The sequence below is a fragment of the Gekko japonicus genome, unplaced genomic scaffold (genome assembly GCF_001447785.1).
Source record: "Gekko japonicus isolate JY-2015 unplaced genomic scaffold, Gekko_japonicus_V1.1 scaffold1805, whole genome shotgun sequence".
NCBI classification, from domain to species: Eukaryota; Metazoa; Chordata; class Lepidosauria; order Squamata; family Gekkonidae; genus Gekko; species Gekko japonicus.
The window spans coordinates 339,739-350,731 of NW_015162535.1; the positions used below are offsets into that span (position 1 = coordinate 339,739).

The 10,993-nt window shown below is 43.3% G+C and overlaps 1 protein-coding gene across 1 annotated transcript in view; it reads right to left on the reverse strand.

Moving 5' to 3' along the window:
- Positions 1–5,308, reverse strand: part of LOC107106192 (cadherin-8-like) — a 299,351-nt gene extending 294,043 nt beyond the window's left edge. The window contains exon 1 of the mRNA XM_015406302.1: positions 5,267–5,308. Coding sequence (XP_015261788.1) covers positions 5,267–5,308 — 42 coding nt within the window. The remainder of the gene's footprint in view (positions 1–5,266) is intronic.
- Positions 5,309–10,993: the final 5,685 nt, after the last annotated feature.

Below are 10,993 nucleotides of genomic sequence, written 5' to 3' on the forward strand. Positions count from 1 at the left end.
CTTTCCACCCAACTTTCCCCCCCCTGCTGGCTCTGCAGTCCCCCCCCCTTTCCTAGGCATGCTCTTTCTCTCACACACAGACATACACACTTGCATACACACACACATTATTTTTTCTTTCCACCCCACACTCACCCATCCACCCGGTTCTGCAGCCCCCTCAGTCCTTCCTAGGCAGGCTCTTTTTCTCTCTGTTTCAGACATACATGTGCACACATACACACATTCTTTTTCTTTCCACTTCACACTCACCCACCCACCAGCTCTGCAGTGCACCTCCATCCTTCCTAGGCAGGCTCTTTCTCACCCAGCCCCAGGAGCTTCAGCTAGGAGGAACCAGGTTCCCTCTAAGCTGAGTTAGTGTGAGCTAGCTCGCAGGTTTTTTTAGCTTCTGGCTCACAGATTTTTGTCTTACCTCAGGAAGGATATTTCCAGAGCAAACAAATTTATGCAGTAGCCAAATAGCTCGCTCACAACTTTAGCACCAGTAGCTCACAAAGTAGAATTTTTGCTCACAAGACTCCACAGCTTAGAGGGAGCATTGGGAGAAATCTGTCCCAAACACGAGAGGCAGCAGGTAAGAAGTTCTCCAGCAGCTGTGACACTCTAGCCTTCCACTCTATGGCTACGATAGAGACTAGGAGGAAGGAAATCCCAGTGTGTCACCTGACAGCCACCACTCCCCCTGCTGCCCGACACTTCAAAAACTGGGGAGGTTTTCTCAAATTGGGAGATCCCCTGCCCCCACCTGAGGACTGGCAGCCCTAATCCCCAACCTCCCTACTCTTACCATTTCATCACCTCCTTCCTTCAAGACCCAGCTCCAAAGCAATCCACTAGGTAAGAGGACTTAAGGCTCTTCCCCCTAATTTTCTGCCAGCATCATTTTAAATTAAAACATTTTGTCAGGAACCACACAACTTTGCATTCATGACCATGTTAGATGGCCTAGTCATGAGCCACAAAGGGAGAGAGCCAGAAATAAAAGGAGTTGTGCTTAGGTACTAGGCAGCCTTACAGCTCAGTTGATAGCTGGAAGGGGTCATTTCGTAGAAAAAGAGCTAGGGGAACTCATTAGCATAACTCATTAGCATATGCCACACCCCCTGACATCAGGGGCCCGGCGGTGGACCTGCAAGGCCAGCGGGAGTGCAAGGAAGCAGAAGTTCTCCAGCAGCTGTGACACTCTAGCCTTCCACTCTATGGCTACGATAGAGACTAGGAGGAAGGAAATCCCAGTGTGTCACCTGACAGCCACCATTCCCCCTGCTGCCCGACACTTCAAAAACTGGGGAGGGTTTCTCAAATTGGGGGATCCCCTGCCCCCACCTGAGAACTGGCAGCCCTAATCCCGGACTTCCCTACTCTTACCATTTCATCGCCTCCTTCCTTCAAGACCCAGCTCCAAGGCAATCCACTGGGTAGGAGGACTTGAGGCTCTTTCCCCTAATTTTCTGCCAGCATCATTTTAAATTAAGACATCTTGTCAGGAACCACACAACTTTGCATTCATGACCATGTTAGATGGCCTAGTCATGAGCCACAAAGGGAGAGAAAGCCAGAAATAACAGGAGTTGTGCTTAGGTACTAGGCAGCCTTACAGCTCAGTTGATAGCTGGAAGGGGTCATTTCGTAGAAAAAGAGCTAGGGGAACTCATTAGCATAACTCATTAGCATATGCCACACCCCCTGACATCAGGGGCCCGGCGGTGGACCTGCAAGGCCAGCGGGAGTGCGAGGAAGCCCCGCCAAGGCCCTCCCTGGCCCCAGGCAGGCAGGGGTGGGGAGAGGCAGGGAGGAAGCAACTTACCCTCCCTCTTCTCCTGCCTCCTCCTGGCTGAATGAGGGCTGGAAGCGGGGCGGCCGGAAGCAGGGGGCGGGGCTTCATCATGTGTCCCGCCCCCCCGCACCTCACCCGGGGGAACTGTGTTCCCCCGCGTTCCCCCAAAAGGATCCCAGTGCTGTGCCTTACATCAAAACAACAGCAGAAGGAGGAAAGGGGGGCAGAAGATTATTGTCAATTCCATAATGTTGGACATCATCCTGAGGGCTAATGAGCAGGGCTGCCAAGGGAGGGGGACAAAAGTCCCAGGGCCCAAGTCAGCTGTGGGAGAGCCTAAAGCCAGTGTCATGTTGCATTCACATGATACATTTTCATTTATTATTTTTTCTTCTACTCTTCTTTGACCTCTGACATTCTGCACTGCATCATGCCTATCACATCTCAATAAACCCATCAACTAAGCCAGCATAGGAGCAAGCCAAAACCAGTCAGCCCAGCTCATAGCTGCTTCAGTCATTGCCAAGATGCAGTCTCCTAACAAGGTCATTATCTTCAGCAGTCTATGCTTCCCCTCTTTCTGTAGTTCCACCAAGCTCCAGTGTTTTGTCTGCACAGTCAGATCTTGCAAAGGGGCAGCCTTGTTAGTGTGTTGTAGCAAAACAAAACATCAGTTTGTTGTCTTTTCCTCTTTTCCACACTTTTTTCCTCCTTCATTTTGCTTGTTTCATTTCATGATCTGCATTCATTCTTCTCTCCTCCCTTCTAAATTTTCTCCCTCCCTTGTTTTTCAGTCTTGATCTCAATTATTTTCAATTACTGGCCAAATCCTGCTCACAGGCTGCCAATACCTAATCTATGGTGACAATACAGTCTTTGAAGAAAATATGTAATTGTTATGGAAGAGCTTCTTCTCTATGCCTTACCGCCGCAAAATTAAGTTGAGAATAGACTCTGTGCCTTCAGAAGAAGTTAATCACTGTTAAACCTTTGGGGATTCAGCCATGATCAATGGATTTGCTTTAAATGTAAACTCTGTATAGGTTATACTGCTACAAATCTTATTTATTATTCTACAATAATGAATGCATGTCTTTTTTTAAAAAGTCACCATCACACTTAAGCCAAGATTTAGACTTTCCTGTGTGCATTCATCACCGCACATAATTAAAACCCAACAAAATGGACAAAAGTCATTGCATAAAGAAGTATGTTCAAAGGCCCATGCTCAGAGAAGTAGGCTCAAAGGACCATGTGATTTGAGTACTTCTGTAATCAGGAAAGCTTGCAGAGTTTTTAAAAATTCAGCACTGTATCCAGCACTTTTAAAAAATTCCACCCTTCCTCCAGAATGGCATAAACGGTTCCGTCTTTTCCATTCTTTTTCTTTATAACAAATATGTGAGGCAGGCTAAAGTGAGAGAGAGATTGACCAAAGGTTCCCAGTTTACTCTCTATGGTAGCTAGCCAAGGTGACAACTCAGATTCTGTGAAAAGCTGATAATTGTAAGGGTCAAGGTTATAATGCAGCCAAAGCCAATATTTAAAGGTCATAAGCCATGCCCTAGTGGTCATAAGGTTTTGACCACATTTCAGATGTAGGGCCACATATGAGACACAAGATGCAATGCCCAATATTTTCCATAAGAAGGACAAATGTACCTGTTGAATTGATTCTGTGGCAAAGTTTTTATATGTTGCTGTTCTTATATGAAGTAATATACTGTAATTTGGAGACATTTTCATTTGTGATTTATTCTGTGTTTGATCCTTTTTATGTGTTTGTCTTAATGTTCTCCCTTTTATAATATAATGCCAATAAAGGTAAACTAACTAACTAAAAAAAAAAGATTGACTAAAGGTCACTCAGTGAATTTCATGGCCAAGTTTGGATGTGAAACTGGGTCTTCCATTCCCTAATCCAGCTCTGTAATCACTACAGAATGCTACATTTTACATCATTGTTCTTAAGGGTTTTAAGGAGGCAGTATAACATGTTTAGGTAACTTTAATGGCTGCTGGTCCAGTTCCAAGTGTTGACACCGGTCTTGAACTAGGATAAGGACCCCTTCCTCCCATTTGTATCTTACCCAGACTTAGCAGATGGATATTTGAAACCTTATTCTGTGTTCCACCACCATCTAAACTGTGATGGGATTGGAAACAGGTCCTTATTAATGGTGGCACCACAGCTATGGAATGCCCTTCTTGGAGAAGTTTTCTTGTTCTCCTCACTGGCCATATTTCAGTGAGCAGAGAAAATTTGACTATTTAGATATGCTTTTAAGGGATGGCATTTGTCCATTCCACTTTTCTCTCTGATGCTTCCATTTTGCTTGGGTGGTTTGATTATAGGTGGTTGTGATTTTGACTCAGTGCTTGTTTATTTATAGTCCCCCTTTCTCATGATGACTCAAGGCAGGTTGCAAGATATAAATCATGTCATCAAACAGCATAAAACAGCAGTGCAAAAGGAAGAGGATTACAGAATTAGGGAACCATGCAAACACCAAACGATCTAAGACAAGTAAACTCTAAATAATACAGAGAGTCAATTACAAGGTCAAGTCAATGCAGTAAGAGCAGTCGACACCTACAATAGTAATTGCAGGGCTTTTTTTCTGGGGGAACACTCCTGAACAGAGTTCCAGAACCTCTTTGACAAAATTCTTTTTTTAAAAGTTTAAAAGTTCATGAGTTTTCAGTATACAGACTGAAAACTTCATTTTCTTCTTGAGAATTCTGGGATCTCCCCCCCCCCAACCAAGGCCTGAGTAATTGCAGCAGACTATTCTGTAATAAAGGTGTCCTCTTGGGGCTGTTAATTCTACTTAATCCATGTTTTACAATATCCTCTTGAACATTATATGGAATGACAGAAGAGTAGAAACCCTCCTGACGTTATCAGACAGGCCATTCCACAAGGTGGGCACCTAGGGTTTCCAACCTCCAGATAGGACCTGGAGATCTCCCAGAATTTCACCTGGTCTCTAGACTACAGAAGTCCGTTCCCCTTAGGAAAAGGGCTGTTTCAAAGAGCATAGACTATGACATTGAACCCCACTGAAGCCCTCCCTTTCCCAAACCCCACATTCTACAGATTCTACCCCCAATCACCAGCAATTTCCACCCCCGGAATTGGTAAACCTATGGGAGCCACCACTGAGAATGCTTATGAATGGTCAGCTTCTCATTTTACCCCACGGAAGGTTTTACTCAGACGAGTGAAGCTGTCACGGAAGAGCATTGCGGGAGAGGCTATCCTGCAGGTTTGTGAGTCCAAAGTCATTCAGGGTTTGTAGGTGATTATTTTTTGGTTCCCCTTATGTTGTTTTAATTGGAGATTTTTTTTTTCTACCTGAAAGGACTTCCCTGACACTGGTTTCTGTTCTCCCCACTATTTCCAGTCTGACCTTGGGAACAGTGGAGGGAGCATGAAAACAGAGAAAGCTGTGGAGAGCAACACATCAGGGGGAAAAAGGTTACCTTCTGGTTGTTACTGGGTTCTGTATTATTGATTTCATACATGTTTAGCCTTCCCTTTTCTCCAGGTCATTCAGAGAAGTCTCCTTCTCTCCATGTCACCATCACAACAAGCATCCTGGAAGTGGCTAGTTGATCACTGTGTGACAAAATGCTGGACCTGATGGGCCTTTGGTCTGAGCCAGCATGGCTGTTCTTCTTTATGTTCTTAACCCAGTAAGATGCATTAGGCTGTGAGAAAGTGACTGGCCCAAGGTCACCCAACAAACTTCTATGGTGGCATGAGGATTTGAATGGGGGTCTCCAGGTCCTGGTCCAACACATTAATCACTACACCACACTAGCTCCCCACACCAAGCTGGCTCCTTATCCAATGTTTTCAGTTTGTCTGGTTTGTTTTTCTCCATATTGCACTGTAGAATCTGACTGTATTTTTTAAGGGTAACAATTGAAACAGCCCCATATATGCCATCTTGAGCAGTGCTCCCTCTAAACTGAGTTAGTGTGAGCTAGCTCACAGGTTTTTAGCCTCCAGCTCACAGATTTTTGTCTTAGCTCAGGAAGGATGGCTCCAGAGCAAACAAACTTATGCAGTAGCCAAATCACTCACTCACTCACAACTTTAATGCCAGTAGCTCACAGAGCAGAATTTTTGCTCACAGGACTTCACACAGCTTAGAGGGAGCATTGATCCTGAGTTCTCCATTGGATGAGCAAGATATAAATATGATTAATAAATAAGCCAAGGGATAATGCTCAAGATTGCTCCTGGTTTAGGATGATAAAAATAGTAAAAAAACACAAAACAAAGCTATATCTGCACTATTGGCACTGCAAAATAATAGTTAAGCATATGAGCTGGGATGTCTCCAGTTCAAATCTCTGCACAGCCAGAGACTCATTATTTTGTGGTCCAGCCTAGGTACACTATCACCGAGTCCCCATTTCAGTTGCTATATATTGGAGTGACTCCCAAGACCAATTACCGAACAGAGGGGTTGCACTGGATCAGCTAGATGACAGAAAGAGCTCACTCAACACTTTCAAAAGTGTACGGGATGAAGATCTCAGATCTAAATTGCACATTCAGGCCTCAATTTAAAGCTAAATTGCACATTTAGATGCATGAATGTCACCAGCTCATGCAGACACAGAAAACCCAAGAACATTGGGTGGGGTGGGGTGTACATTGACACACCAGCATGTTGAGGAAGAACCCTGCTGTCTGAGGTTCTGGATCTCCTCTCATCTAAAAGCTGCCCAGGGTAGAACCCAATTATGCATGAGTCTGCTCATTCACATGCACACTGGAGGTGGGTGTGGGTGTGGGTGCATTTTAAAAAATGAAGTGTTCAGTCAAAGAAGCAAAGCATACACATGAGCCTTATCTTGCTGCGCTCCACTGTTTGAAGCATTTAATTTTCTCCAAGCCAACCTGCCAGCTTCTTAGTGGATGTCAGAGACAAGTTGAGTTAGACATGGTTTGAAAGAAAAGGTGCTGAAATGAATGCATCTACAGCAGGGTTCATATGTGGAATGTGTTTGTGTGTGTACATGTGCATACTCATGCATTCAGAATGTAGCATCCCTTGTCAATCTGTTTAGAAATAACCCTTCACTACACTTCACTGCCTGCTTCAGAATCAGGGTGGGGAAAACATAGGAAAGACCAGTGACCATGTGCCTTCTCTAAGGGAGAATTTTAATGGCCTGTAAAACAAAGACAGCAGCCTTAACAGCCCTGACTAGCCCAAGCTTGTCAGAGCTTGCAAGCTAAGCAGGGTCAGCCCTGGAAGACCACCAAAGAAGATCAGGGTTGCTATGGAGAGGAAAGCAATGCCAAACTGCCTCTGTGCATCTCTTGCCTGGAGAACCCCATGAGAGGTTGCCATAAGACAGTTGTTAATTGGCAACGTATCATCAGCATTGCCGTCATCATCATTATCATAATTATTACAAATAAACTTTATCATTGCTCTCTGCAATTTGTCTGTCTGCAATCTGGCAGGAGGTCCTGTTGAACGTCATAGATTCTAAGAGTTTTAACCCATCTGATGTGGGAGAAAGGTCCACCCACATGTTTTGAATTGGGGGGGAAAACACCACAATGAACATGACTTCTAAACATTCAAACATGATCCACTCAGGATTCTGCAATAGGAACTGAATGATTCTGACTCATTCCTACCAAAATCTGGCCATACCACCTTCTGATTCATTTATCTTGTCCTCTATAATACGGAGACATGAAGCTGCCATCTGCTGATTGGTAGATCAAGACACTTGACTGCTGGTGGCTCTCCAGGGCCTCAGGTACGGTTTCTCCCCCCCATCACCTACTACCCAATCCTTTTGACTGAAGATGTCAAGTATTGAACCTTTGACCTTCTGCATGCCAAGTAAATGCAAACCATGCCAAAACATTCAAACCACTGATCCACAAGTCTTCCTACATGCAGTTTTGTGCAGACCTGATGTAATGAAAAAGTTATTGGTCTTCACTTCCCTTCCCCAAGCAGATAAGGAGAGTTCCCCTATGTTCTTCTTTGCATCAGCACACCTTTTACAGCACACTGATTTGCCCACAACCGGTATAGGACATCAAGTCATTCTGGAACTGGATCAGCCTCTTTATGAAGCCCATCACATTGACCCTTTCTATTTTGCATGGCGGGGGAGTCTTCTTTTTAGACTTTTCTAGTAACCACAATTTCTTGAATTACATCTGTTTCAAATTTGATCCTACTCACTTATGTGAAAACACCTGAATCACACTGAGTATACTTGGAAATGGAAAGAGAGAATGTTTGATAATATGTCCAACTATTAGGCATGTAAATTGTGGGGAACTTTCTCAATAATTTTGATATTTTTGTCAATCAGTTACTCCTACACTAGCTAGGATATGTACATGCATAGTCAAGGAAACCCTGAATAATATAAAATTCCACAAAAGAGTATATATGGGCTTTCCCAAACTGGGTTTTTGCTGTAGCTTGGCTTTTCAATTACATCTGGTTTTCACTTCCTTTAGACACAGCATCAGTTGCCAGTTGTTGCTCTCCCCCACCCCCAAGAAGTGTCCTATGATTGTTTCTTTGTTTTTTCAAACCACCTCAAAAGTGGTCTGAAAAAACACGGGGAACAGTGGAAGGAAAACCTGGCGAGCAGCAACTGGCAAAATGATTGTGTGTAATGGATGGGGATAAACAGTGCAGTTAAGAAGCCAAGCTGCAGCAATAACCTGATGCAGAAAAGCACTTTGAATATATCTCCCTAGAAACAAAGACCACTAATGATTCTCAAAAGCATTTAAAGCAATGGCAGCACTATTCAGCCAGCCAGGAGGGACTTAGCAGTAGCAAACTGAAGTCTATGTCACCAGCGATGTAACATCATTTCCGGAGTGCAACAGAAGTGACATCATCACATTACTGGCAATGCTTGGACAGTCTAGGGGTTTTTTTTTTGGGGGGGGGGAAATCTATGGTAAAACTGGCTGTTACCATGGAGTTTTTGCCCAATTACCAGAGCATCCCCACTGTGCACCAGATGTAATATCAATGAGTTGCCAGCAACAGAGGCCTAGGCCTCAGCTTGCTGCCAGTTTTTCCCCTCATCCCCCATTGGTTGCTAGGAGGTACCTGGCAACCCTACCTCTCTGGTGATGTAATGATGTTGCTGTCAACATTCTAGCATTGAGCCCAAACTCTGTGGTTTAGCAATAGACTTTTGGCCAAATGAGTGTCAATGGCAACATGCTGATGTCCCTTCCAGTTGTGCTGGGAGTTACGTCAGTGTGTTAGGACACCGATGCCCCTCCTTTTCCCCTATTTTTTCTGCCACTGCCCAGCTAAGCCCACTGGATCCGCTGTCCCCAGCAGGTACTAGGCAAGCCTAATGGCATATCAGTTATAATCTGGAATGTGATGTAGTGTTTCCTTGAGCATAGATATGAAACAAGCATGGGGCACGTAGTTAATAACAGAAGATAAGAGAGAGAAGAGATTGGATTTATACCCCGCCCTTCACTTGGAGTCTCAGAGCGGCTTACAAACGCCTTTCCCTTCCCCTCCCCACAACAGACACCCTGTGAGGTGGGTGGGGCTGAGAGAACTCTGACACAAACTGCTCTTTTTCAAGGACAGCCGTGCCAGAGCTTGTGACTGACCCAAGGTCACATCAGCAGGTGCAAGTGGAGGAGTGGGGAATCAAACCCGGTTCTCCCAGATTAGAGTCTGCGCACTTAACCACTACACCAAACTGGCTCTCGAAGCCACACATGGGATGGAAAACAGATTGTCGTTGCCTCTTCCAATGCTTACAATGCAATCCTAAACAAAAACACACACTTCTAAGCTGAACTAAATCAGTCTATTTCTATGGTCTCCTTTTTGCCCTTACAAGCATTCTCAAGAAAGTTCACAAAAGAGAGGGGGCTGGAGTATAAAAATAATTGTCCATAATGTCAAATGCATTTCAAATGTGTTCTGAGAATTCTTTTAAAAAAAACTAATCTCCTGCAAGGAAATAATCACGTACAGTTAAGCAATCAAGAATCTAAAAAAAAACCAAAAAAAGTATTTTCTAACAAACAGATGCATTTTAAATTACCAACCCAAGTAAAATTCGATAAAAGCAGCAGTACACACAAACACACTTTTTTAAAAATCCAAAGGGGATTTTAATGGCATTTTTATGCTTGTATGTGCACTTAAAATTTCACAGCATTTTAGTCCACTGATGTGCCATTTACATTAGACAGATGCCAAAGCAGGTGTAAGCTTTAAATACTGATATTTTCTATACAGTTCGGTACATATGGTTGGAGAAAAGGATTATTCCAGTTCTATTCTGAGGTGTTGAGAAATGAAAAACAAAACTAAACTTAAAAAATCCAACAGAATCAGAGTTATCACAAAAGTTGGCAGCATCACATGCACATGCACAATGAAAAGGAACGTACAGAACAAACAGTGAAAAGGAGAGAACAAAACAGAAATATAAGAAGAAATGAAACAAAGAATGTTCATTAATTGCTCCTTCTTTGTTTCTGCTTAGAACTCCATTTTTTAAAAAAAAAATCTAATGAGTATACATTTAATAACAGTACAGAGAAAGTTGGGGAAATGCCCCCAAAGGGTGAGTTTTAAGGTTGTAAGGAAGAGTGAGTAATAAAGGAGAGAGAAAAAACACAGGTTGCAGTTTTTAACATGATCTGCAAGCTCCATTTCCATTTATAATTAACAGAAACACCACCAATAATCAGGAAAGGGGGGGAAATGCAGCCCATTAGAACTATGCTCTTGGATATTTTTAATTAAGGAAAAGGGCGGGGGGATGCAGCATGAAATGTGTTTATTTGAGCTCATTAGAGAATAATTAATTCATCTATGTATAATTACAAAGGAATTACCCAGCTCTTCTTTCAAGGAACATTACACAATCTGCATTCTAAAGTTGTTGTTGTTGTTTTTTAAAAAAGAAAAACCTGTCTCCATATTTCTGAAGATGTGTCACATTTGGATTCATCCCCCCTCTCTCTTTTTTAAAACGATTAAGCGAAGTTGCGTAGGGCTACAGGGATCATTTGCAAATCACTGGCTCCATTCACCTCCCCGAGTCTTATTATGTAATGCAGATCCATGTTTTATCATAGAATTTCAAGGCTCGGTAGGAAAACCCTCTTGGGGAAGGCTCTCATTTTGGAGATGGAAAATGTTTAATGAA